Source organism: Zootoca vivipara, chromosome 6 (genome assembly GCF_965207765.1).
Source record: "Zootoca vivipara chromosome 6, rZooViv2.hap1.1, whole genome shotgun sequence".
In the NCBI taxonomy this organism is placed as follows: domain Eukaryota; kingdom Metazoa; phylum Chordata; class Lepidosauria; order Squamata; family Lacertidae; genus Zootoca; species Zootoca vivipara.
Window position 1 is genome coordinate 80,727,111 of NC_142589.1, and position 23,263 is coordinate 80,750,373.

At 51.6% G+C, this 23,263-nt stretch overlaps 1 protein-coding gene across 1 annotated transcript in view; it reads right to left on the bottom strand.

Annotated features, from left to right (window-relative positions):
* Positions 1 to 496: 496 nt before the first annotated feature.
* Positions 497 to 23,263, bottom strand: part of PPP1R13L (protein phosphatase 1 regulatory subunit 13 like) — a 39,196-nt gene continuing 16,429 nt past the window's right edge. Inside the window, exons 2-13 of the mRNA XM_035117668.3 lie at positions 20,128 to 20,246; positions 16,208 to 16,338; positions 12,924 to 13,494; positions 12,393 to 12,491; positions 11,648 to 11,745; positions 10,585 to 10,981; positions 9,147 to 9,697; positions 7,937 to 8,074; positions 6,311 to 6,444; positions 4,972 to 5,138; positions 4,154 to 4,353; positions 497 to 3,291 (exon numbers count right to left, since the gene is read on the bottom strand). Of these exons, the coding sequence (XP_034973559.2) occupies positions 3,253 to 3,291; positions 4,154 to 4,353; positions 4,972 to 5,138; positions 6,311 to 6,444; positions 7,937 to 8,074; positions 9,147 to 9,697; positions 10,585 to 10,981; positions 11,648 to 11,745; positions 12,393 to 12,491; positions 12,924 to 13,494; positions 16,208 to 16,338; positions 20,128 to 20,182 (2,580 nt within the window). The 5' untranslated portion in view covers positions 20,183 to 20,246 and the 3' untranslated portion in view covers positions 497 to 3,252. The remainder of the gene's footprint in view (positions 3,292 to 4,153; positions 4,354 to 4,971; positions 5,139 to 6,310; positions 6,445 to 7,936; positions 8,075 to 9,146; positions 9,698 to 10,584; positions 10,982 to 11,647; positions 11,746 to 12,392; positions 12,492 to 12,923; positions 13,495 to 16,207; positions 16,339 to 20,127; positions 20,247 to 23,263) is intronic.

Sequence of the window (23,263 nt, forward strand, 5' to 3'; positions counted from 1 at the left end):
GCCATATTTGACGGGTTTGAAAAGGAGTGGGCAATGTTTCAGGAGATGGAAATCTGCTGTATTTCAAGGTGAATTGCAGGTCATAGCTGATGGTGTCATAGAATCATAGAGTTGGAAGAGACCACAAGGGCCATCCAGTCCAACCCCCTGCCAAGCAGGAAATACCATCAAAGCATTCTTGACATATGGCTGTCAAGCCTCTGCTTAAAGACCTCCAAAGAAGGAGACTCCACCACACTCCTTGGTAGCAAATTCCACTGCCGAACAGCTCTTAGGAACAAGGAAGTGTCAATTAGGTTAGGAACAAGGGGAACTAATTGTGCATGTTTCTGTCTAACCTGAAACTGTTAAAGGCAGAGAGCTTCCATTAGGGCCAAAAGAGAATCGTAAATCAGCCGGGGTGTGTGCACGAAATCCACCCTCCTTCTCCCTACCCCAATACCTTCACAACTCAGCAGAGGCACTTGACCGATAAATGGAAGCAACGCATCAATGATCCAGTTAGTCCACATTTATTATCATTTTTTAAAACATACTTTTTAGATATAAGCAATTACAAATACATCATCAACAGCAAAGTAATTCCCCTCGCCAAAGAGTGTGGCTCCAGTTTTATGCCTAATACAATATCCATTACACGCTACAGGTGCAAAAACAGTAAGCGAGTGTTATTCTATAGCATCCCTGTGCATTTTTGGAGGGCAGAATCGATGCTCGGTTGATTGTACGTAGTGAATGTTGCATGTTGCATTAAAAGGAGTGCCTTTTCCCCATTTGAGGTTCTCGTAGCAAAGTTCCAAATCTATGTGATCCAGTTTTCAGATCCTAGATAAGAGAGTTTAGTACCTGGGATATTTCCAATGATTCCAATTCTGCCTTTTTCCCCCTTAGGCAGCTTACAGTAAACTATTTTGCTTTGTGTGCATTTCTGTTTTGTTTCAAGCTCCCGTAGTAGTATTTCTTGTAGTAATTTGAGTGTTAATGTTACTTTTCTCCTTTACAACGCCACATTTTTTCCTAATACAGATTCCATGGACAAAAGCTTTAAACGTGTCCCAGATTATTGCTAGGGTCTGCTCTCCCATTTAATGAAAAAGGTATGGAATCTCCTTGAGGAGTTTTTCCTTTGTGGTTTTACTTTCTTTTTGTTATCCAGTTTCCCGTGGGTCATGTTGAAAAATTGTCTTGACAGGGGCAAGATCAATGGACCCCATCAGACCTATCTCCAAGAGAGGCCCATCCCTCAGACATATTCAATTGTCTGGCCTTGCATGACTTTTATTTCTAGGAGACGTGTGGGGAACTCCTGAGATCAGGGTTAGCTATTCAACAAGAATCGAAAGAATATATTCACAAAATATTAAACAGAGGCGTCCTGAAAGAAGGATTACGAAGGGTCTGTGTTGGAGCAGTCCAATTTTTAATAGTTACTCTGTGTTCTTCCAGCTAGTGTTCTTGATAGAAGCACAAACCCAAAATTCTCCCCCTGCAATCCTTCCTGCAAATAGAGGAATCTTTTTGCAGCAGTTGCATGGAGGGGCCCATGGCTGGGCTGGGGGTGTAACCTTCCAAGGCTAATATGCAAGGGATACAGAACACTGGCTTCATATCTGTTAACCCAGCACCCACCACCAAGTACATGATCCTTTTCATTCACTTTAAAATGCCACCCCTGGCTGCAGTTTGAGCGATCTGCTCGGCTAGAGGTGATTGGTGGAGGGGCTCGTCTCTCTTATGGCGGCTGGCCGGCCTTGGCGGAATAACAGCCCACAAAATAAGGTAGGGAGGACGTGGATCACCTTGTCCAAGGAGGAGGAGTGTCAGGTGTGACAGGAAGACTTTAGGAGTGGGAAAAGGCAGAGCAAAACAGAGCTGCTGCAATTGAGCCGGGGATTCCTCCGCAGTCTGAAGGGAGGCAGCCCAGCTCTGGAGCAGAGACCATGCTTGACATGCAGAAAGTCTTGGGTTCAAACCGGGGCCTTTCCAGCTAGGAAGATCAGGGAGCTAGCAGCAGGGAAGGCGTCTCTCTGCCAGAGAGCCTGCTGCCAGTCAGTGCAGGCCACATTGGGCTAGATGGAGCTGTGTTAGAAGGCAACACCCCCTTGGCGAGGCAAACTCACCAAGGCACAAGCTCCCTCGTGGCTCCCATTTGTGCAAAAGCCAAAAGAGCAGAAAGAGGCAGAAAGCAGTGGGTTTTGCCCAGGCCACGGTCCCGTCCTGCGGAGCCCTCCTCCTGGCCAGGGAGGGAGCTCTCCTCTCGAGGTTCCCGTTGAAACTGTGAGTCCCAGGGAAGCGAGGTCCTCTTCTCTCACGTCTCCAGTTGCAATGCTGGGACAGGGAGCCAGAGATTCGTGGAGGGAGAACTGCAGCTGAGCAGTGGCCATAGAAATGAGAGGGGGAAGCAGTTGCCATTGCTCAAGTTCTCACGCCGAATTCCAAAGGAGGCTGTTGGCGACATGGCCAGGGCTGGGAGCGGAGAGGCCAGCTGGTGGATGTGTCCAGAGAGGCAAGGAAGCCAGGGCTGTTCCAGCAGGGGATGGAGAGGGGGTCAGTGTAGGAGCTGGGAGGGAAGGGGGCAATCTCTTTGAGAGGCAAGGCTGGAGCAGGAGCAAAAAAGGGGGGGCTGTGGGTAGATTTATGGGAAGGATTCCACCAGAGGTGCGCTACGTACCTCTTGGGCAAATCAATTAGTCACCCAGATTCTGCATTTTTGTTTGGATGAAAGGGACAAAAACCTTCCAGGAGCTGGAGCCAGAATCCCAAGTGGTGGGGACTCTGCTTCCTTGGAGGTTGACATTCCCATCTGCCAGGGATTCCTCAGCTGAGGTTCCTGCGTTGCAGGGGGTTGGGCTAGATGGCCCTTGGGATCCCTTTCAACACTACAATTCTATGCAAAATAATAATAAAAAATTGCTATCACCCTTCCTAGCGTTGGGCAGGTCCTTAACGGAAGCAGGAGGAGAGGAAGGCAGATAGTAAAAAAAAAAAAAGCCAGGTCAGACCCTCTCCTTTTAGGCATGCTTTTCCAAACACACACACACAGACAGCGAGAGAGCCAAGGAGTTGCCCAGCTTTGCGTGTCTCTCCCTTCCCTCCACCATTATAGTGCATCCGAGGATGCCAGACAGCCACCCTCCTCGGGTAGGCGAGGCGATGCATCCGCACAGCGAAGCTGTTCTCCAGGATCCTGTCCAGGCACATTCCTCAGGTTCCTCCTGGGATGGCAGCGACGGGGGTCCTCCCTCTGAAACGTCACACCTTCCTCTGCTGCGGCCTCACCCTGGGGAAGAGCTGCGGAAGAGAGAGAAGCACAGGTCGGTTGCGTACTTTGGAACGGAACAGCCCAGCAAGGCAGAGAAACCAGCCCACCAGTCTGGATCCTCGCGCCCGCAGGAAGCTCATCGCTGGTTAACAACGTAAGCAGAGGCTCGTTGGGTGCCGGGTGCTTTTACGCGGCAGCTAAACTGGTGACTGGGAGTGACCGCCGAGACCATATAACACCGGTCCTGAGAGATCTGCATTGGCTCCCAGGACGCTTCCGAGCACAATTCAAAGTGTTGGTGCTGACCTTGAAAGCCCTAAACGGCCTCAAAGGCCCAGTATACCTGAAGGAGCGTCTCCACCCCCATCGTTCTGCCCGGACACTGAGGTCCAGCTCCGAGGGCGTTCTGGCGGTTCCCTCAGTGCGAGAAGTGAGGTTACAGGGAACCAGGCAGAGGGCCTTCTTGGTGGTGGCGCCCACCCTGTGGAACGCCCTCCCATCAGATGTCAAGGAAATAAGCAACTATCTGACTTTTAAAACACATTAGAAGGCAGCCCTGTTTAGGGAAGTTTTTAAATGTTTAATACTGTATTGTGTTTTTAATATTCGGTTGGGAGCCGCCCAGAGTACAAATTCTACAAACACCCTCCATATCCCCTCAAAATCATTTCTCCTGCATTTTCCCTGTCTTACCTTAATGGCACATGTTAATTTATCATTAACAGCTAAATCCCACACCTCTTTATACCATTCTTCCATTTTATATTCTGCTTGCCCCTTCCACTTCCTAGCTGTAATAATTTGTGCAGCTGTCAATATATTTGTGAACAAGTCCTTTGTAGCCTGTGAACCTCCCAGCATCTCATCCCAGTACATGTTTTGAACACTCACCCCGAAGTAGTTCTTGGGCACGTAGCCCTCCTGGCCGTAGAGAGAGGCCCACCACCAGTCCGTTTCGTCGGGGCTGTCGTGGCGCAACACGGTGACGGGCTCGCCCTCACGGAAAGACAGCTCGTCACTGAACTCGGCGCTATAATCCCACAAGGCGTAGACCACCCCGTTGTTCATCAAGCCCATATTCTGCTCAACATCTGCAATGAGGAATGGGGAGCCCCCCCCCCCAATGTGGATCAACATGCAATCAAAACTCAAGCTTTCACTGCCACCCACCACCTGAATCCTAGAATTGTGGTGTCGGATGCTCTGCCTCTACTATGCTCACAGGCAGCAATGCTTCCGAACACCAGTTGCTAGAAACCACGGGGGTGGGGGTGGGGAGAGAGAATTGCTCTTGTTCTTGGGGGTCCTGTTTGAAGGTTTCCACTTTGGGGGAACCTGGTTGGCCACAGAGAGAAGAGTATGGTGGATCAGATGGTCCACCTGATCCAGCAGACATGCTCTTGGTATGTCCTCATGGAACCTCCAGGTCCAGGAGAAGTCTACCCAGATCCCCAGGTTCTTAGAGGTATTTGGCCATTGCAAGGGCAGGAGGCTGGACTAGGTGGGCCCTTTTTGGCCTGATCCAGCAGGTTCTCCCCACAGCTCAGAGACCCACAGTCCGTTTGTTTGTTTCCCCCCCTTCTGAAAAAATGGCCAGACTAAATTTGCAGCCACAATATGTATAATTTAGCGCATGGAAATGTTTTGCAGCTGTGTGGCACAGGACTTTCCAGTGCCTGTCCCCCCCCCCTGCCTTCCTGCCGCCTCACCTGCCAGGTAGCTGAAGCACTCGCTGTAGCCCTCGCGGTACGGGTCGCACTTCTCGATGGCCATGCTGCCGTCACTGAAAGTGGTGGCGAAAATGGCCGCTCCGTGCTTGACCAGGGCTACGCAGATGGCCGTGTCGTTGCAGGAGGCAGCACAGTGCAGGGGTGTCCTGGGAAAGAGAGCGGGGTGGGAAAACACCCAAGCTCAGTGCCCTGCTCGTATGACTTAACTGCAATTCCTGCAATGCAGGGAGTTGGACTAGATGGCCCCTAGGGTTCCCTTCCAGCTCTACAGTTCTGTGGTTCTGCAGCTTCCTCCTGGGCTGAGACCTGGGTGCCTCCAGGGACTCCCCTGCCCCCCAGCCTCCCACAGTGCTTGGGGGATGGTGGGGGTGTAGGGAGAGAAGGAAGCTGTGGAGCATTGCAGCTGCATTTCCTCCTTCCCCTAGGGAATTGCTGCAGCCCGATTGCTGACAAAAGCCAAGGGCTTGCCAGGATACAACACCTGTGCTCAGAGATCCGCACTCGCTGCCAGGTTTAAGGTGTTAATAACTAGTACACAAAGCCCTTAACAACTTCGAAAACCGGTTTGTCAGCGAGATCACTTCACCCCACAAACGCCCACTCAGCCACTTCAGTCGGTGGATCTGGCCCTGTTCCAGGTGCCCCATATTCCCCGTTCTGCATTTGTAGATGGCTTACTGTGGCAGTGCCTACACTTCGGAACTCCCTGCCTCTTGATATCCGGGCAGGTGCCTTTGCTGCAAAGCCTTTTCGGCACTTGCTAAAAACGTCCTTATTTAGACGCTGAGGCTCCAATACTTTGGCCACCTCATGAGAAGAGAAGACTCCCTGGAAAAGACCCTGATGTTGGGAAAGATGGAGGGCACTAGGAGAAGGGGACGACAGAGGACGAGATGGTTGGACAGTGTTCTCGAAGCTACGAACATGAGTCTGTCCAAACTGCGGGAGGCAGTGAAAGACAGGAGTGCCTGGCGTGCTATGGTCCATGGGGTCACGAAGAGTCGGACACGACTAAACGACTAAACAACAACAACAACAACACCCGGGTGCTCAGAAAACTGGGGCAAGTTTTCTTTTTAGCCGATTGTTATTGTAACTTTTCAAATATCGTGTTATTGCTTTATTTATAACATTTGTACACCTTCCTATACCTGCAGGGTGGTTCACAACATAAAATTACGATCTAAAAGACCCAGAGTACATAATGAAAATGAAAAACAAGGAAAACCCAAGAATCCCAAGAGCAACAATTTAATTGTTTTGGCTTTTTTAGTAAGCTGCTTTGAGGGATTTTGGATAAATAAATAAAAAGGCTCACCATCCATGGCTGTCCGGGGAGTTGACGTTGGCCCCAATGTTGATCAGGTAGTCCACAATGTTGTAGTTGGCACCGCAGATAGCATTGTGCAGAGCAGTGATTCCCTCGTCGTTTGGCTGGCTCGGGTCGTTCAACTGGGGGAAGAAACAGGGGAAGGCACATTTGGAGGGTCCGTGTGCTTGTGTGTGTTTCAGCTGCCACGGTTTTTATTTTACTTATAAAAAAAATCATATACCGCTATTCATTAAAAAGGTATCAGAGCCAGTAGTAGACAAAAGTCCTACGACAAAAACCACGTAAATATGTTACAGTCAGAGAAAAGGCGACCCAAAAGCAACACGATGGAAGCTCATAAAATTACACACGGCACTGAAAAAATGGAGAAATAAAAGGCGCGTCAGAAACAACATGAGTTTATAAAACGATGCATGCCAAGGAGGAAGCAGGCAGGGAAAGGATTGGAAGATCCTTGGAAGATTCAGGACCGATAAAAGAAAGTCCTCCTTCACACAGTGCAAACTGTGGAACTCCCCGCCACTTGAGAAGAGGCTGTTGGGCCAGGCCAAAAGGGGCTCATCTGGTCCAGCGTCCTGTTCGCACAGGGCCTGACCAGATGCCCAAAGAGAAACCAGCAAGCAGGATTCAAACACAAGAGCAACTCTCCCCTCCTGCGGTTTCCAGAAACTGGAATTCAGAAGCATTGCTGCCTCCCGCCAAGGACACAGAGTATAGCCATTGTGGCTAAAGGTAAAGGTAAAGGACCCCTGACAGTTAAGTCCAGTCGTGGACAAATCTGGGGTTGCGGCACTCATCTCGCTTTACAGGACGAGAGAGCCGGTGTTTGTCTGCAGACAGTTTTTCCGGGTCATGTGGCCAGCAGGACTACGCTTCTGGAGCAATGGAACACCAAAACCAGAGCAGCGCACTGAAACGCCTTTTTTACCTTCCCGCCAGAGCAGTACCTATTTACCTACTTGCACTTTTTGGGGTGCTTTCGAACTGCTAGGTTGGCAGGAGCTGGGACCAAACAACGGGAGCTCACCCCGTCGCAGGGATTCGAACCGCTGACCTATTGATCGGCAAGCCCAAGAAGCTCAGTGGTTTAGACCACAGCGCCACCTGCGTCCCCAGCCAGTGTGGCTAGAAGCCATCAATAACCCTCTCCTCCTCCATGAATTTGTCTAATCCTCTTTTAAAGCCATCTAGATCGGTGGCTGTCGCTGTCTCCTGTGGGAGGGAGTTCCACAGTTTAACTCTGCGCCGAATGAAGGAGGGCTTTTTTTTCTGTGCCCTGAATCTTCCAGCATACAATGTTACGAGAGAGGGAGACAACCTTTTCTCTCTCCGCTTTCTTCATGCCCTGCGTAATTTCATAAATTACCACCATGTCCCCTTTGACTCACCTCTTCCCTAAATTTTTAAAAAACTCCCAAGCGCTGCAACCTTTCGCCATCTCCTCGGTTGTTTCTGAACCTTTCCCAACTTTGCGATCTCCTTTTCGAGCTGAGGCGACCAGAACAGCGTGCAAGATCCCCAAAGTCGGCCGCACCACAGGTTTCTGCTCTCTCCCCAAAACCCACCGCAGCCAGGACACTCCCCAAAGATACCCGCCCCCCCCAAACCCACCTCCTTCATGGCTTCCTTCACGACTTCCAACTCGCCGGTCAGGGCCGCATCCAGTAGCAGCACCAGGGGGTTGAGTCGCGCCCTCTTTGTCAGCCGCTTCCGTGGGGAGGCTCCCTTGCGCAGCACCGAGCGCTTCTCCTGTTGAATGGCAGAGGCAGGCAGCCATCAGTGGCCCCCTTGGAAAGGGCCATTCCCCCCCCCCTCTGCCTTTCGAAGCCAAGACTCAATCCAGGAATGTGTGAAGCGTGGTTTTTTAAAAAACGCCACAAGTGCCTCTGAACAGGTGCAGAGCGCTCTCTAGTCAATAACTACGGTACCAGGGACAGCCAGGGACTGGGTTCGAGGTCTTGTGGGTTTAGCCTCTCTCCTTTTAAAGAACGGGTGAAGCAGCCTTCTACAGACCATTTGGCTCCATCTAGGCTAGCATTCTCAACTCTGACAGGCAGCAGCTCTCCGGGCTTCCATGCACACAGACAGAGAATGGGGGGGTGTTTGTTCTCTCCCGTGACCTGTTCTGTTTAGCTCAGCCTTTCTGGTGCTGGGGAAGAAGCCCTCTGTACATGTGCAGAGGCACCTCCCAGTTTCATGTGCTTTAGAGGCCGATTGAAGGTGCCCAGTTTCTAATGTGGGCAGAAATGCCATTTAAGGCAGAGACCAGGGGTGGGAGATCTCAGGCCCCTGGGCTGGATGAAGCCTTACAAGCCCTGATCTGCACCCTCAGAGTGTTTTTGCTTGGCTGGAGTGTGTCCTTGCCTGCCCGGATGAAGAGGTGAGTGTGTTTGTGGGGTGGGTGGCGGCACATTTGTCTTTGCACGCTTGTGTTTGTGCATGTGCCTTTGCCTGGAGTGCCGCCCACTGTGCAAAGGCAAGAGACCACCACCCATCGCTCTGCCCAACTTTTCCTTCCAGCCCTGGCAACTGCTAGTCCCAAAAGGAAATGGCACAAAAGGAAACAGGAACGGGGAGGGAGGAAGAAAAAGAAAAGCACGGTTGTGCACCAGTTCTTAAAAGATAACTGCTTGGATGGAAATGCAGCCCAATCAAATGATTCTTAAATTGTTGAGCCTGCCCTGAGACTTGCTGGTGAAATAAATTTAATAAATAATGCAGCCCTTGGCCCCGTCCACTTTTGGCCCTGCCTACCACCCACATGCAGACCCCAGAAGCTTGCCCACAAGTCAATGTGACCCCACCCCTGCCATTGACCTACCGGACTGGGCAAAGGACTGAAGCTCACTGGGCTCTCTGGCAGAGGCGGAGGTGGAATGGGGGGTGCCGGCATTGGTGGCAGGGGGGCTGCTGGGGTGGGGGCCGCGACAGCCCCTGGCGGCCTCTGCTCCATGGCCTCGGTGATGGGCGAGAGCTCAGTCTGCGGGGACGCTTCTCCGGCCAAGGCAGTGTCCTCCTTGCGGGGGTGGTGGTGGAAAAGGCGGCTGATGATCTGGCGGTACTGGTTCTTGTGGGTGGGGGGCAGGGCGGGGCTGGGACACTGCTCCATGGAGCCGCGGCGCTTCAGGGGCCGGGGCATCTCAGCCAGGACCCGTGCCACCTCCTCAAACTCGGGCACTTTCTGGGCCTCGGGGGGCAGCAGAGGGTGCAGGCGGGTGGGGCTCAGAGGCCGGGGGACCTCTTCCACTTCGGCCGGCTCCCCTCCCGGAAGGAGGTTCTCCAGCTCAGCCTCTGTGTCGCCCGCGGTCAAGACGATGGGGACAATGCGGACGGGCTCAGACGGGGGGCTGGCAGCTTTGGCGACACCGTTTCCTGGAAGAGAAAGAAGAGAGGGGTCACCGCTGGGGATGCCATTCCTAGGAAAGGAAGCGCTTCCTGGGACACGAATGTTGGAGTTGTGGCGTCGGAAGGGACCCCAAGGGTCATCCAGTCCAACCCCCTGCAATGCAGGAATCTCAGCTGAAGCATCCATGAGAGATGGTCATTCAACCTTTGCTTAAAAACCTCCAAGGAAGGAAAGTCCACAACCTCCCAAGGGAGGCTGTTCTACTGCCAAACGGCTCTTCCGTATTTAGTCAGAATCTCCTTTCTTATACAGTGGAACCTCGGTTCTCGAACGTCTCCATTGACAAACGTTTCGGAACCCGAATGCCGAAAACCCGGAAATAACTGCTTCAGTTTTCGAATGATTCTCGGAAGCCGAACAGCTTCCGTTTTGAGTTTCCCTATTGTATTGAGGCTTCCACTTTCATTTTTCGGTTTTTGAACGTTTTGGAAGTCAAACAGTCTTCCGGAACGAATTACCTTTGGAAAGCGAGGTTCCACTCTAACTTCAATTCATTGATTTGGGTCCTCCTCTCTGGAGCAGCGGAAAGCGAGCTTTCTCCATCCTCCATGGGGCAGCCCTTCAGATATGTGAAGATGGCACTCCTATCTCCTCTCAAGTCTCCTCTTTCCCTGGCTAAACTGACCCAACTCCTTCAACCGCTCCTCATCAGGCTTGGTTTCCAGACCCTTGACCATCTTGGTTGCCCTCCTCTGCCCACCTTCCAGCTTGTCAACACCCTTCCTAAATTGTGATGCCCTGAATTGGACACAGTATTTCAGGTGTGGTCTGTCTAAGGCAGAAGAGAGAGGCAGAAGAGAGTTGATGCAGCCAAGAATGGTATTAGCCTCTTTTGCTGCTGCGTGACGCTTACCTTCGCTCCCGAGCGAGGCCATGCGCAGGTGGTGCTGGCTCTGGGGCAGAATCGGCTGCATCAGCTGCTTGTGGAGGGAGCGGAGGAAAAGCGAGGACCCCGGGGGCCCCTGGGAAAGTGGGAACTTCTGCCCAGCTGCTCCGTACTCCCAGAAGGCGTTCTGCAGCCGGAAGATCATGGAGAGCGGCAGCGGCTTGTGGCGCTTGGGGAGGCTGCCTTGTGGGTTCGGGGGCGGCATGGGGATGCGGGAGATGGGCTGCCAGTTGCGGGGCAGGGTTCCCGTCGGGTTGCTGGGGAGGGAGCGACGGAAGGTGGTGTCCGGGCGCCGCTCGCTGGCAAGTGGGGAGACCTTGTAATTCCTGGGCAAGGTGGCGCTGTGCATCCCATAATGCTCCTCCTACGGGAGAGGAAGCAAAGAGAGGTGAGACACCCCCAGAAAACAGCCTCCGTATTCACACACCTAAGAGCATAAGGGGAGCCATGGTGGGTCGGTCCAACGGCCCATTTAAGTCCCTGTTTCTGAAGTGGCCAAGTGCCCCTAAGAACCTAGATAGACTGCCCCTGGACCTGGAGGTTCCATAAAAACATAAGAAACATAAGCCAGATCAGGCCAGTGGCCCATCTAGTCCAGCCTCCTGTTCTCAGAGTGGCCAACCAGATGCCCATTATGGGAAACCTACAAGCAGGATTTGAACACAAGATCTAGCTATTACATTTTTCACCCCTGAGGTTGCAAATCTATACCCGCCTCCCCTCACTTTAATTTGTCACCATCGCCCGAAATTTCAACCTGCCAATGAGCGCCACCCCCTGGAAAGTCTTTCTTGAGAGATAGTGTTGTGTAGTGGTTAGAGCACTGGGCGAGGACCTGGGAGAGACCGGGGTTCGAATTCCCGCTCAGCCATGAAGCTCCCTGGGTGACCTTGGGGCAGCCTAACCTACCTCACAGGGCTGTCGTGGAGAATTAAATGAGGAGGAGAACAAGAAAGGAGAAAAGGTGGGATATAGGTGAAATGAGTAAACCCCACAGACCGAAAGGGGAGCCGCGCAGGCCCAAACTTACCTTGCTTGGCCCGATGCCCCCGTCTAAACTCGATTCCCTCCAAGGAGCCAGCGGGACGCCTGCCGGGCTCTGGCGGAGCCCCATATGGGCATCTCCTCCTGGGGGGGGGGAGAAAGAGAGACTTATTGGAGATGGGATGCCCAGTGCTGGATAAACCATTAAGCAAAAAAAGGCACTTACTTAGGGCATCAAGGGAAGAAGGGGGGCAACCACAGAACTTTCCCATTGCCAGATTTTTTACCCTTTGTGGTCAGAAATTGCTCCACTGAGCGTTCCTTTTCTCAGCTGAAGTCTATTAGAAATCCCAGCAGTACAACTATGCGACAAGGCAGCCTGGGTGCCTGATCTCCACCAGGTATAGGAGGAGATGTGTCACGTGAGATTGGTTTTGAGGACCTGATCAAAAGACTTTGCAATGAGAAAAAGTAGGAGAATCCCCCCCCCAAATATAAAGAAAGTGGAAGTATACAAAAATAAGCCTTGTTTTCCACCTTTCTGTAAGTTTCATTGAACCTCAAAAATTACTTTACAGTTTATTATTGCCTATATTTTGAATTAGATATATATGGGGGCCTCTAAAGAATCCGGCCCTGCGGATGCCCCAGCAGCCTGGCTGCCCACCATGGAGCCCCGGGGTGAAGCCCTTTCCTTGCCCCCCCCCCACTTTGCCTCCTGCCTGCCCGCCCACTAGAGCATCGAGACGTCTCTCCCTCTCCTCCCTCCAGAGACCCCGGCTGACACTCACGCTCATAACCAACTGGGTGGGCCGCCTTCTTCTCATACGCCACGTCCAGGTCGGATTCGTTCCACCCTTTCTGCACCCTCCTCCGGATCACAAGGTCATCTGCAGAGAGGGAGATCTTCAGAGATGCACCCAAGGACCTTTCTCCTTGGCCCAAAACCTCTGGCTCATGTCGTCTTTCCTGACCTTCCAGCCCAAAGCTTTTCAATCTTGAGCTCATCCCCAGTGCCTATTATTATTATTATTATTATTATTATTATTATTATTATTATTATACCGCCCTATACCCAGAGGTCTCAGGCAGTTAACAGAACCTACCCGTATATTATAAAGAATTCAGAAAGCAATTTGCGTTTCCCACCAAGGCTGATAACACAGCACAATTCGAATTGCACAATTATCCAAAATCCAATTAATTCTGTTCCATTAACTTGACGAAACTGATGGGCTCGTGACCCAAAGGCTAGCAGTCCCACCCCCGCCTCAAAAGTGCCCAACCACCAGACCCCCCCACAGTCCTCGCTCGACCTTTACCTTGAGACCGGAAAGGTGCAAAGGTGCTGGGTGCCGACGGGTACAGGCTATGGCTCTCGTATGGTGGCGGCAGAGGTGGCCGCGGGGACGGCACCCGGTCCGGGAAGAAGGACTGTGGCACAGCTCCTTCCGTGGGCATCCGTGGGGAGCTGGCTCGGCCCAGCGGCCCAGCATAGGTCTTGTAGTCATACTGGCGCTCCAGGGAGAGGCTGGGCCGGAGGGAGCGGGGAGAGGCCGTGGGGCTGGGCGCTGTCTCGTAGGGTACAGGCAGCACCTTGGGCCTGGGGGGCGGCAGTGCCCGGTCCACCTCCGGCTGGAGGAAGAGGGACGGCCGTGGCGAGGTGGGGCGGCCCAGCGGGGACCTGGGTGCGAAGAGCTGGCTGGGGGACGACGAGCCGTACGTGGAGCTGTGTGAGAATCCCGGCGCCGCTTCCCCAAAGGAGTAGTGGGTGCTCTCCGTGGTCTCCGTCGCCAGGCTCTTGCGGGGGAAGAGGGGCAGCGGGGAGGGGGAGATGGGACTCATCCTGCCCAGCAGCTCGTGGGACGGGCTGGTGCTGAATCTCTCCATAGCCTGCCAGGAACAGAGAAAGGAGATTTGGGGGGGGCGACTCGACAATGTCCACCCTGCCAGGCCTGGCAAAATAAGAGCTGGCCAGGGTCACAGGAATTGGTTGGCAAGAATTGGTTGGCAAGCAAGCTCTCTCCACAAGGCTGCTTGTGGGGACCCTCTTTGCCCCTCCCACCTCCCAATTCCCCAACAACTGGCTTCTCTTGAAGATACTTGCAAGGGGATCAGAAGAGGCTGCTGGGGCGACCAAGTCAGATGAGCGAGGCACTTTTTTTCTAGGAAAAACGGTGCCGGAACTCACCACAAACCTTTTACAGTACTAGCAAGAATTCTTTCAATGCATTAATTCTATCCTGGAAGCTATCACTCGGCTTTGCAACACATTTTTAAAAGAATAGCCTGACTAGGTTTTCAGAAAACAGTCAAACCTCGGTTCTCAAATGTTTCGGCTCCTGCTTCCGTTTTCAAACATTTTTCGGAACCCAAACGTCCGGCATGGCTTCCGCTTGAGTGCAAGAAGCTTCTGCAACCAATCGGAAGCCACACCTCGGTTGTTGAACATTTCGGAAGCCGAACGGGCTTCCGGAACGGATTGTGTTTGTCAACCAAGGTTTGACTGTACAGTGGTACCTCGGTTTACGAACACCTCGGTTTACGAACTTTCGGTTTACGAACTATCCTAACCCGGAAGTTAGTAAACCGAGGTGCCGGAGGTCTACTGAGTGTCCGATGCCTTCGGGGAGGCCGGGCCTTCGCTCCGATGCCTCCTGGAGGCCCGCAGCGAAGGCCCGGCCTCCCCGAAGGCATCGGAGCAAAGGCCAAACCTCCCCAAAGGCATCGGAGCGTCGGATACCTTCGGGGAGGCTGGGCTTCGCTCTGATGCCTTTGCGGAGGCTGGGGAGCCGCGAAAGCGGTCCCCGGCCTCCGCAAAGGCATCAGAACAAAGCCCCAGCCACCGGAAGGCATCGGAGCCGGGACTTCGCTCCGATGCCTTTGCAGAGGCCGGGGACCGCTTTCGCAGCTCCCAAGCCTCCGCAAAGGCATCGGAGTGAAGTCCCGGCTCCGATGCCTTCCGGAGGCCGGGGAGCGTTTCCGCGACTGGGCTGTGCAGCCGCGAAAGCAGTCCCCGGCTACCGGAAGCCGGGGACCGCTTTCGCGGCTGCACAGCCCAGTCGCGGAAACGCTCCCTGGCCTCCGGAAGGCATCGGAGCGGCTTCGCTACGATGCCTTTGCGGAGACCGGGGAGCACTTTCGCGACTCTCCCCGGCCTCCGCAAAGGCATCAGAGCGAAGTCCCGGCTCCGATGCCTTCCGGAGGCCGGGAAGCGTTTCCGCGACTGGGCTGTGCAGCCGCGAAAGCGGTCCCCGGCAACCGGAAGCCAGGGACCGCTTTCGCAGCTGCACAGCCCAGTCGCGAAAGTGCTCCCCGGCCTCCGCAAAGGCATCAGAGCGACTTCGCTCCGATGTCTTTGCGGAGGCCGGGGAGCACTTTCGCGACGCTCCCCAGCCTCCGGAAGGCATCGGAGCCGGGACTTCGCTCCGATGCCTTCCAGAGGCCGGGGAGCGTTTCCGCGACTGGGCTGTGCAGCCGCGAAAGCGGTCCCCGGCTTCCGGTAGCCGGGGACTGCTTTCGCGGCTGCACAGCCCAGTCGCGGAAACGCTCCCCGGCCTCCGGAAGGCATCGGAGCCGGGACTTCGCTCAGATGCCTTTGCGGAGGCCGGGGACCGCCTCCGCAAAGGCATCGGAGCGAAGTCCCAGCTCCGATGCCTTCCGGAGGCTGGGGCTTTGCTCCGATATCTTTGCGGAGGCCAGGGACCGCTTTCGCGGCTGCAGCCCAGTCGCGGAAACGCTCCCCAGCCTCTGCGAAGGCATCGGAGCAAAGCGGTTAATCCGTTCTAGGGGGTGTTTTTCCTCCTCTAGAATGGATTAATCAACTTCCCATTACTTTCAATGGGAAAGTTCACTTCGGTTTACGAACACTTCGGTTTATGAACAGACTTCTGGAACCAATTGTGTTCGTAAACCGAGGTTCCACTGTACCTTCTAATTGAATAACTTTCTGATGTCTGAAGTGATACTGATATTATAGTTTGAAATCTTATTTGTTACTCCAACAAGACCCATTTATCCTAAATAGAATATATAAAAAATGTGATCCCATTGAGGCAGGGCCGGATTTAGGTTTGATGAGGCCCTAAGCTACTGAAGGTAATGGGGCCCTTTAAAAGTCCAGCTGTCAACAACAAATTGCCACTGCTATTTGTGCTGAATATATGCTATATAGTGATTTATGGACCTAATAGGTATCTCAAGCCATTTGCACATGTTGCCATGCAACCAGTCCATGCAGAATGTAGGCACCCTGTATATAGAAATGAGCAAATCAGTGATATTTGAGGGAGCAGGCTAGCAGGCGGGGGCCATGACTTACATCACAGGAACCTACACAACACAAAACACTGTTGCTGTATGTAGGTTTTATTTTTGTATCTTATATTTTTGGAAATGTACATCCAGTTTTTTTTTCTTTTAGTTTTTTTTAGGGGCCCCAAGAGAGTGGGGACCGAAGCTAGAGCTTGTTTAGCTTATACCTAAATCCTGCACTACACTGAGATCCCAAGTGGTTGGCCCTTGTGAGAAGAGGGTGCTGGGTGGGCCATTGGCCGGATCCAGGAAACGCCCCCCCCCCCGAGAGGGTCCTTTGCTGCCTCCGCACCTTGAGCTGCCCGAGAGGCTGGGCGGGGTTCTTCGTCCAGAGGGACTCCAGTTGCTTGGAGAGCTCATCCACTTTGGCCACCGCCGTGTCCAGTTCCAACTGCTTGAGGTCCATGTGCTCCGAGGCCAGAGCTGTGGGGAATGCAAGAGAGGAGGGTAAGAGAGGGAGTGGAGAGGCAGGTCTCTGCCTGGGAAGCGGGTTGGGCTAGATGACCCCTGGGGTCCTCTCCGACTCTACCATTTTTAAAGCAAAGGAACCAAGACACTTGGTTCCCGAAGGATGTCTGGACTCAAAGATGTTCGGAGCAGCTTTCCTGCAGGGCTAGCTCCTAAGCGGCTGCGGTGGTCCAAGGGCCAGGCGCAGCTCTCTGACTGGCCCTTGGGCCTTTCCTTAGCCGCCTTCCCCCACCAGCCAGCCCTGCTGAGATGATGTGAGTGCATGTAGAGAGCCTAGCCTACTGGGCAAGGTAGAAAATCCACAGGTGGTGTTTTTGCCCATTTGGCCCCGCCTACCATTGGCATGCGGCCCCCCAGAAGGCAATGCGGCCCCCAGACCCCTCCAAGCACTCCCTGCTCCTGCCCCAGGAAGGAGAGCACTAATTGATAACCCTTGTGGGCCCTGACAATTCTATGATTCTACGATCTACCGTATCCCCCTTTTTCGCAAGAATTTTGGCCCTGACATGTGGGTGGAACAAACAGAAAATGTGATCACAAAATACTGGACAGTCAGCCTACCAGGATCGTATTTAGGATTTCTGTTTAAATGGATCAGGATTGCCGAACTAGGGTATGGCAGAGGCCTGGGTTCGAATCCCTGCTCATTTGCATGAAGCGCACTGGGTGTCCCCTTGGGCCTGCTGCTGCCTCCCTCAGCCTCACCTCCCTTGCAGGGAAGGGAGGGAGCTGTGTGCACCACTTTTGAGCTGGAAGGTGGGATAACAATGTAATAAAGCAATAAATAGTTCCGCTAAGGATCTGGGGGAACCAGATTTTTCTCCAATGTTTTTTTAGCTGCCAGAGGGGGCTTGGCACTTTATGGCACTGTAGCATATGAGATCCAAGCAGATGCACACAGAAACAAACACTCCTCAGCCACCAGGCTGCAAAATCCCTAGCAGGTGCCACCCATTTTTTTCCAGGAAGCCATCTAGGGCATCCCCCAGGGAAGGGAGGCCCATGGGGCGGGATCAAGCCTGGTGCCCGCTCACAAAGACACGCCGGCCCTACAGTGCGGGCCAAGCCCTCCTTGTTTCCTCACCCGTTTGCTGTGGGGCTATTACGCCACCTGCCTCCTGGGCAGGCTCAACGGGGTACAAAGGGTTCGGCCGAAAATGCCGCACGGATGTCAAGACAAGCTCAGGACATCCCGGGGAAGAGCCCCGCTTTGCTCGCAGCTATGAAATCCCGGGCCAGTTGCCAAGTGAAAAAAATTAAAATTAAAAAGGGCAGGTATTTGCTTGGCAGCAACACACACCAGCAGGCGATGCAATATTGAATGTGTGTGTGTGTTTTTAAAAATATTTCTGAGGAGTCACTTTTCCAAGCAGAGCCTGTGCAAAGGAGCTTACACACACACTTTTGCATTTTTAAATTGTTCTTAAATATGTTATTTTGTATTTTGTATTTTTTAATAAGGCTGATTAACATTCTATTGCCTTTTCAATGTGTTTGTGGGGGGGTTGTTGTTCTGTTGTTTTAACTATTTTTTATCCTGTGAACTTCCCTGAGATCTTGTGGGAAAGGGTTGTAAATAAATCTAATAAATAATAATAATAACCTTACTCTCTTTTAACTTGCACAGTCCCAACTATATGCGGTAGCAGGCAAGGGGGGCTGAAACTGCGCAAGTTACATCTGAGCAAGGCAGAGAGCTCATAAGCTCTTTTTGCGCCAGGTCCGCTTCAGGTTTGCTGGCGCTGAAAGAGCTTTGAAACTCTCTGCTTGGCTTGGAGAGGCAAGGTTTGCTCAGTGCACCAGCTCTGAGCATAGCTGCCAAGTTATCCCTTTTTTAAAGGGATTTTCCCTTATGCTGAATAGGCTTCCTCGCGAGAAAAGGGAAAACTTGGCAGCTATGGCTCTGAGATGCTCAGAAGGGTGGTGGGAACAGAGCTGCCAAGTTTTCCCTTTCCTCGCGAGGAAGCCTATTCAGCATAAGGGAAAATCCCTTTAAAAAAGGGATAACTTGGCAGCTATGGGTGGGAATGGGTGATTGACTGATAGGTGTGAAAACTTGTTGATGACTGTTAACACTGCAATTGGTCTTACAGGAAAAAGCAAGGGGTGAGATGGCCAAAGATAAGAATCCAATGTCTCTATTCAGACCAGGCCTCTCCATGGTTTTAAGTTTGGTGATAAGTTGCAGTTCAGCAACTTCTCTTTCCAGTTGACTCATTTTTAGCTTGTGGTCCACTAAGACCCCCTAGAAGATCCTTTTCACATGTATTGCTGTCAGGTGTCCCCCATCCTAAATTTGTGCATCTGGTTCTTCCTGCCTAAGCAGAACCTGACATTTGTCCCTGTTGACAAAAGCATTGGCCATACTAAGCTAAACGGAGCAGCAGTTTGAGTCAGTAGTGTCTTCTGTTCCTCTCTCCCTCTCTGGGATTCCTGTTTGCTTGAGTGGAGATCATTCTAGAGCAGGCATGTCAAACCTGCGGCCCTCCAGATGTTTTGGACTACAATTCCCATCTTCCCCAACCACTGGTCCTGCTAGCTAGGGATCATGGGAGTTGTAGGCCAAAACATCTGGAGGGCCGCAGGTTTGACATGCCTGTTCTAGAGTGTTTGTGTCTTGATTTGGGCAACCAGGACAGATTAAGGAATCTGCTTGTTTACCGCCTGCCTCCAGTGTCAAATCTTAGGTTGCAAAAGTCCCTTGGGGGGAGCAGGACACTCTCCTCTGCTACTCTGCAAAGTAACATACGCATTTTTGTTGTTGTTGTTGTTTAGTCGTTTAGTCGTGTCCGACTCTCGTTTAGTCGTGTCCGACTCTTCGTGACCCCATTGGAGAGTGTTTATTATAATAATTATTATTATTACTATTACCATCCGGTCTTTTTCTCCCTTTGAAGTTAGTTGGGTATTTCAAAGCGGAGATGAGCAACACAAAGTCTTTGGCCTGCAGCCTCCTTTGACATTCCTGGGGCTGGCTCAGCAAAGCCCGCCATAGCCCCAAAGGCAGATTGCATAATCGCCCCATGGAAAGGCCCACTTTGCTCACGTAACACACGCTTGGAAGCCAGAGGCGCTTTTCAAAGGCTCAGGACAATAACCCCCCCCTCGCACTTCCGGTCAGAGCAAACAGCCAAACCCTCCTCTCTTCATCTCATTCTGAAGTGTTCCAAAGCATAGCAGCCAAACCAGGAACACAAAAAAATGCAGGGGACAAAAGGCAGACCCAGCTGCTTCTGGCCTTACTTGTTTATCCTCAGCGTAATTTACCAAACTTTTGTCCTGATCGTTTTCACCAACAGCCTTGCAAGGTAGGTTAGGAATGTGCTGAGGAATGTAGCCTTGGTCCCTCTAGAACCAAATTCATGCCATACATTTAAAGCACTCTGATAGCACTTTAAACGGACATGGCTTCCCCCCCACCCCGAATCTTGGGAGCTGTAGTTTGTTGAGGGAGGCCCATATTCCCTCCACACTGCTATTCCCAGAGTTCCTAGGGAAGTGGGATTGACAGTTTACTACTCTGGAAAATTGTTGTTCTATGATGCAACTTGGCTTCCCTCAAAGAATCCTGGGAGTTATAGTTTCTTAAGGGTGCTGAGGGTTGTTAAGAGACACACACACACACCCATTCGTCTCACAGAGCTGCAATTCCCTGCTCACAGGACAACAGCTGAACAATCTGTTCTAGGGTAATTTCTTCCCCAACACAACCTGAAAATCTGCTGCTGAGCTCCCCTCACTCACACTTGAAGCTGAGGTCCAAGAGGTCCTGGGCATTGGTGATGTCTTCGCTCGCCATAATGCCAGCTGGCAATCTGGGTCCCGATCCTGTCAGCCACCAGCACCCCAAGCGTCGCAGGGACCTAGGAAGACGGAGCAGCTCCATGGTTGGTGTCTGTGGACACGGGCAACCTGCTAGCAGAGCATCCCAGCTCCCCCCCCCGTGCCCCGGCCCACCCCCTGTCCCACCGAAATTCCCCACCCCTCTCTTCCCAGGGGTGTTTTGCAGCAAACTGAGAAGCCAGCCTTGCCAGTCACCCGTTTATTAGTCAACTCCGGTGCCAGCTCTCCCCAGGGAGGGGCTAGGTAGGGCACCTGAGTCAAGCCTCTTGGGCAATTGGAGCCCAAAGCTGGAGGCAGTACCTGGCAAGGACCACAGCAAGCCCAGGAGCTCTGCATGCGCATTTCGTTTAGAAAAATTAAAGGAGCCAAATGCAGCCCAGCACTGTCTCTCTCTCTCTCTCCCCCCCCCCCCAAACGCTGGGAGGGGCAGGATGGAGGAGCCCCAGGACTCTGCAACAAAGCATGGCTTCTTCCTGGTGCCAGGTTGGGTGGCAGCACGACAAGCCGCCAGCCTTTGGCTCTGCAGCAACAAATGCTCCTCCGGAGAGTCGCCGGCCTGGCACCTTGAGACCATCGCGGCCAAATGCATCCTTTTCCCTTTGAAAATTTCGCTGCATTGATGAATAGACCCCGAAGCAATGAACAATAAAAACAGCAATTACAGTAGATCACGTGTAAAACCCTGTTTCGAATCCAGGCCTCGCAGCTCGTCTGGAACTCCCAAGAATTCATTCGAAAAGGAAAGAGCAGGAGTCTAGCCCTCATGGAGCAACCAAACTCACAACAGTTGAGTCAGAAGATCCTGCTAATTATTACCAGCTATTATGCACGAAGGCAGAGTGTCACAAACGCCACTTCCCGGAATCAGCCACCAAAGCCTCCACAACCTTCTGTCCTTATGAATTGTTATGAATTTTAAGGATATATATATATATATATATATATATATATATATATATATATATATATATGAAATATTCATAAATGTATAAACCACCATGTCTAAAACCCCACAGAAAAATGGGTCCTGAAACCATTTTGTCTCTCCCAAATGACCTCAAATATTTCTCTGCAAGGTCATTTCTGAGCCAAGACACAATGGGGGTGCTCTCTTGGCTCACAAATCCTGTCTCAAGGGCACAGTTAAGATATGAATAGGGTGAACCTGAGCCTCTGACCTGTGACCTGGATTCAGGAATTGAGTAGTTATCTTAACAAGAGAGTGGCCAGGATGCCCAGGTAATCCAATCAGGTAACCTGGCAGACAAGATAATAACAACTCACTCAGATTTCTGTTGTAATTCAGCCCTTCTCTGATATAAGTATGATGTAATTGGGGGGGGGGTCTTGGGCTACACCCCTTCTGTGATGTACGGTGTGTGTGATGTTTCTGGGGGTGGTCTTGAGTTTGAGGGTGGGCAATTTCAAAAGTCTACATAAGGGCTGGCACACCTTGGTTTGGGGTCCTCTTTGGTTTGGGGTCTCTCCTGCGTGTGTGTGGGGGAGCACCCTGTTGCCACAGTTTGATAAAGATCAGGCTTACTAGCTGCTTTGCTTCTCAATATTCTCTGGTTGGCCTCTGTTATTTTCTCCTACCGATGGAGAACCTACAAAGCACTCTATACGGGCTCTTGGGTACCCCATAAGGGAAAGGGAGAAGAAGAAGAAGAAGAAGAAGAAGAAGAAGAAGAAGAAGAAGAAGAAGAAGAAGAAGAAGAAGAAGAAGAAGAAGAAGAAGAAGAAGAAGAAGAAGAAGAAGAAGAAGAAGAAGAAGAAGAAGAAGAAGAAGAAGAAGAAGAATTTATTATTTATACCCCGCCCATCTGGCTGGGTTTCCCCAGCCACTCTGGGCGGCTTCCAACAGAAATATTAAAATACAGGAGTCCAGCAGGATGTTGTTGTTGTTGTTGTTGTTTAGTCGTGTCCGACTCTTCGTGACCCCATGGACCAGAGCACGCCAGGCACTCCTGTCTTCCACTGCCTCCCGCAGTTTGGTCAGACTCATGTTGGTAGCTTTGAGAACACTGTCCAACCATCTTGTCCTCTGTCGTCCCCTTCTCCTTGTGCCCTCCATCTTTCCCAACATCAGGGTCTTTTCCAGGGAGTCTTCTCTTCTCCTCAGGTCGCCAAAGTATTGGAGCCTCAGCTTCAGGATCTGTCCTTCCAGTGAGCACTCAGGGCTGATTTCCTTCAGAATGGATAGGTTTGATCTTCTTGCAGTCCATGGGACTCTCAAGAGTCTCCTCCAGCATCAATTCTCCAGTGATCAGCCTTCTTTATGGTCCAGCTCTCACAACAGGATATATACTGTATATTTAAATATACTGTTTATTTATCTCCAGCGCCTCTGTTTCTCTGTGCCTCTCCCCATATTTTGGGCTATTAATTCTAGACACACCATTAAAAAATATATTCTGCTTGGTGATTCCTTGCTGAATTTTATTCTCTTTTGTTTTATGGCTGTTTTATGCATATTTCCATTGGTATATTTTTCATGTGGTGTTTGGTTTTACTGTATTTCATATTGTTTTTTAAAGAGATTTGTTAGCCGCCCTAAGGGAGGAAAAGTGAGGCAAGCATTTATGGGAATGAATAAATGCATAATTCCATTCGAAAGGAAGACAGAACTTTTATCAGCTAGTGCTGTAATCAGTTCCAAGCCTTTCATAATTCTTAAATAAGAGGGAACCAAAAAACAGTCGAGATAGAGTGACTCTCCTATGAAGAAAGGTTGCAGCGTTTGAGAAGAGGCGAGAGGACAGAAGTTTATGAAATGATGCTTCACCTGGAGAAAGTGGAGAAAATGTTTCTTCCCTCTCTCCTAACGCTAGAACTCATGAGAGCATTCTATGAGGCTGAATCAGGAAAGAGTCTCACACAGAGTTAACCTGTGGAACTCCCTGCCACAGGAGGCAGTGATGGCCACCAACCTAGAAGGCTTTAAAAGAGGATTAGGCAAGTTCATGGAAGATAAAAGGTTATCAACGGTGTTAAGGGGGGGGGATTCCGGGGTGAGAGACTACTCAACAGCTCAGCT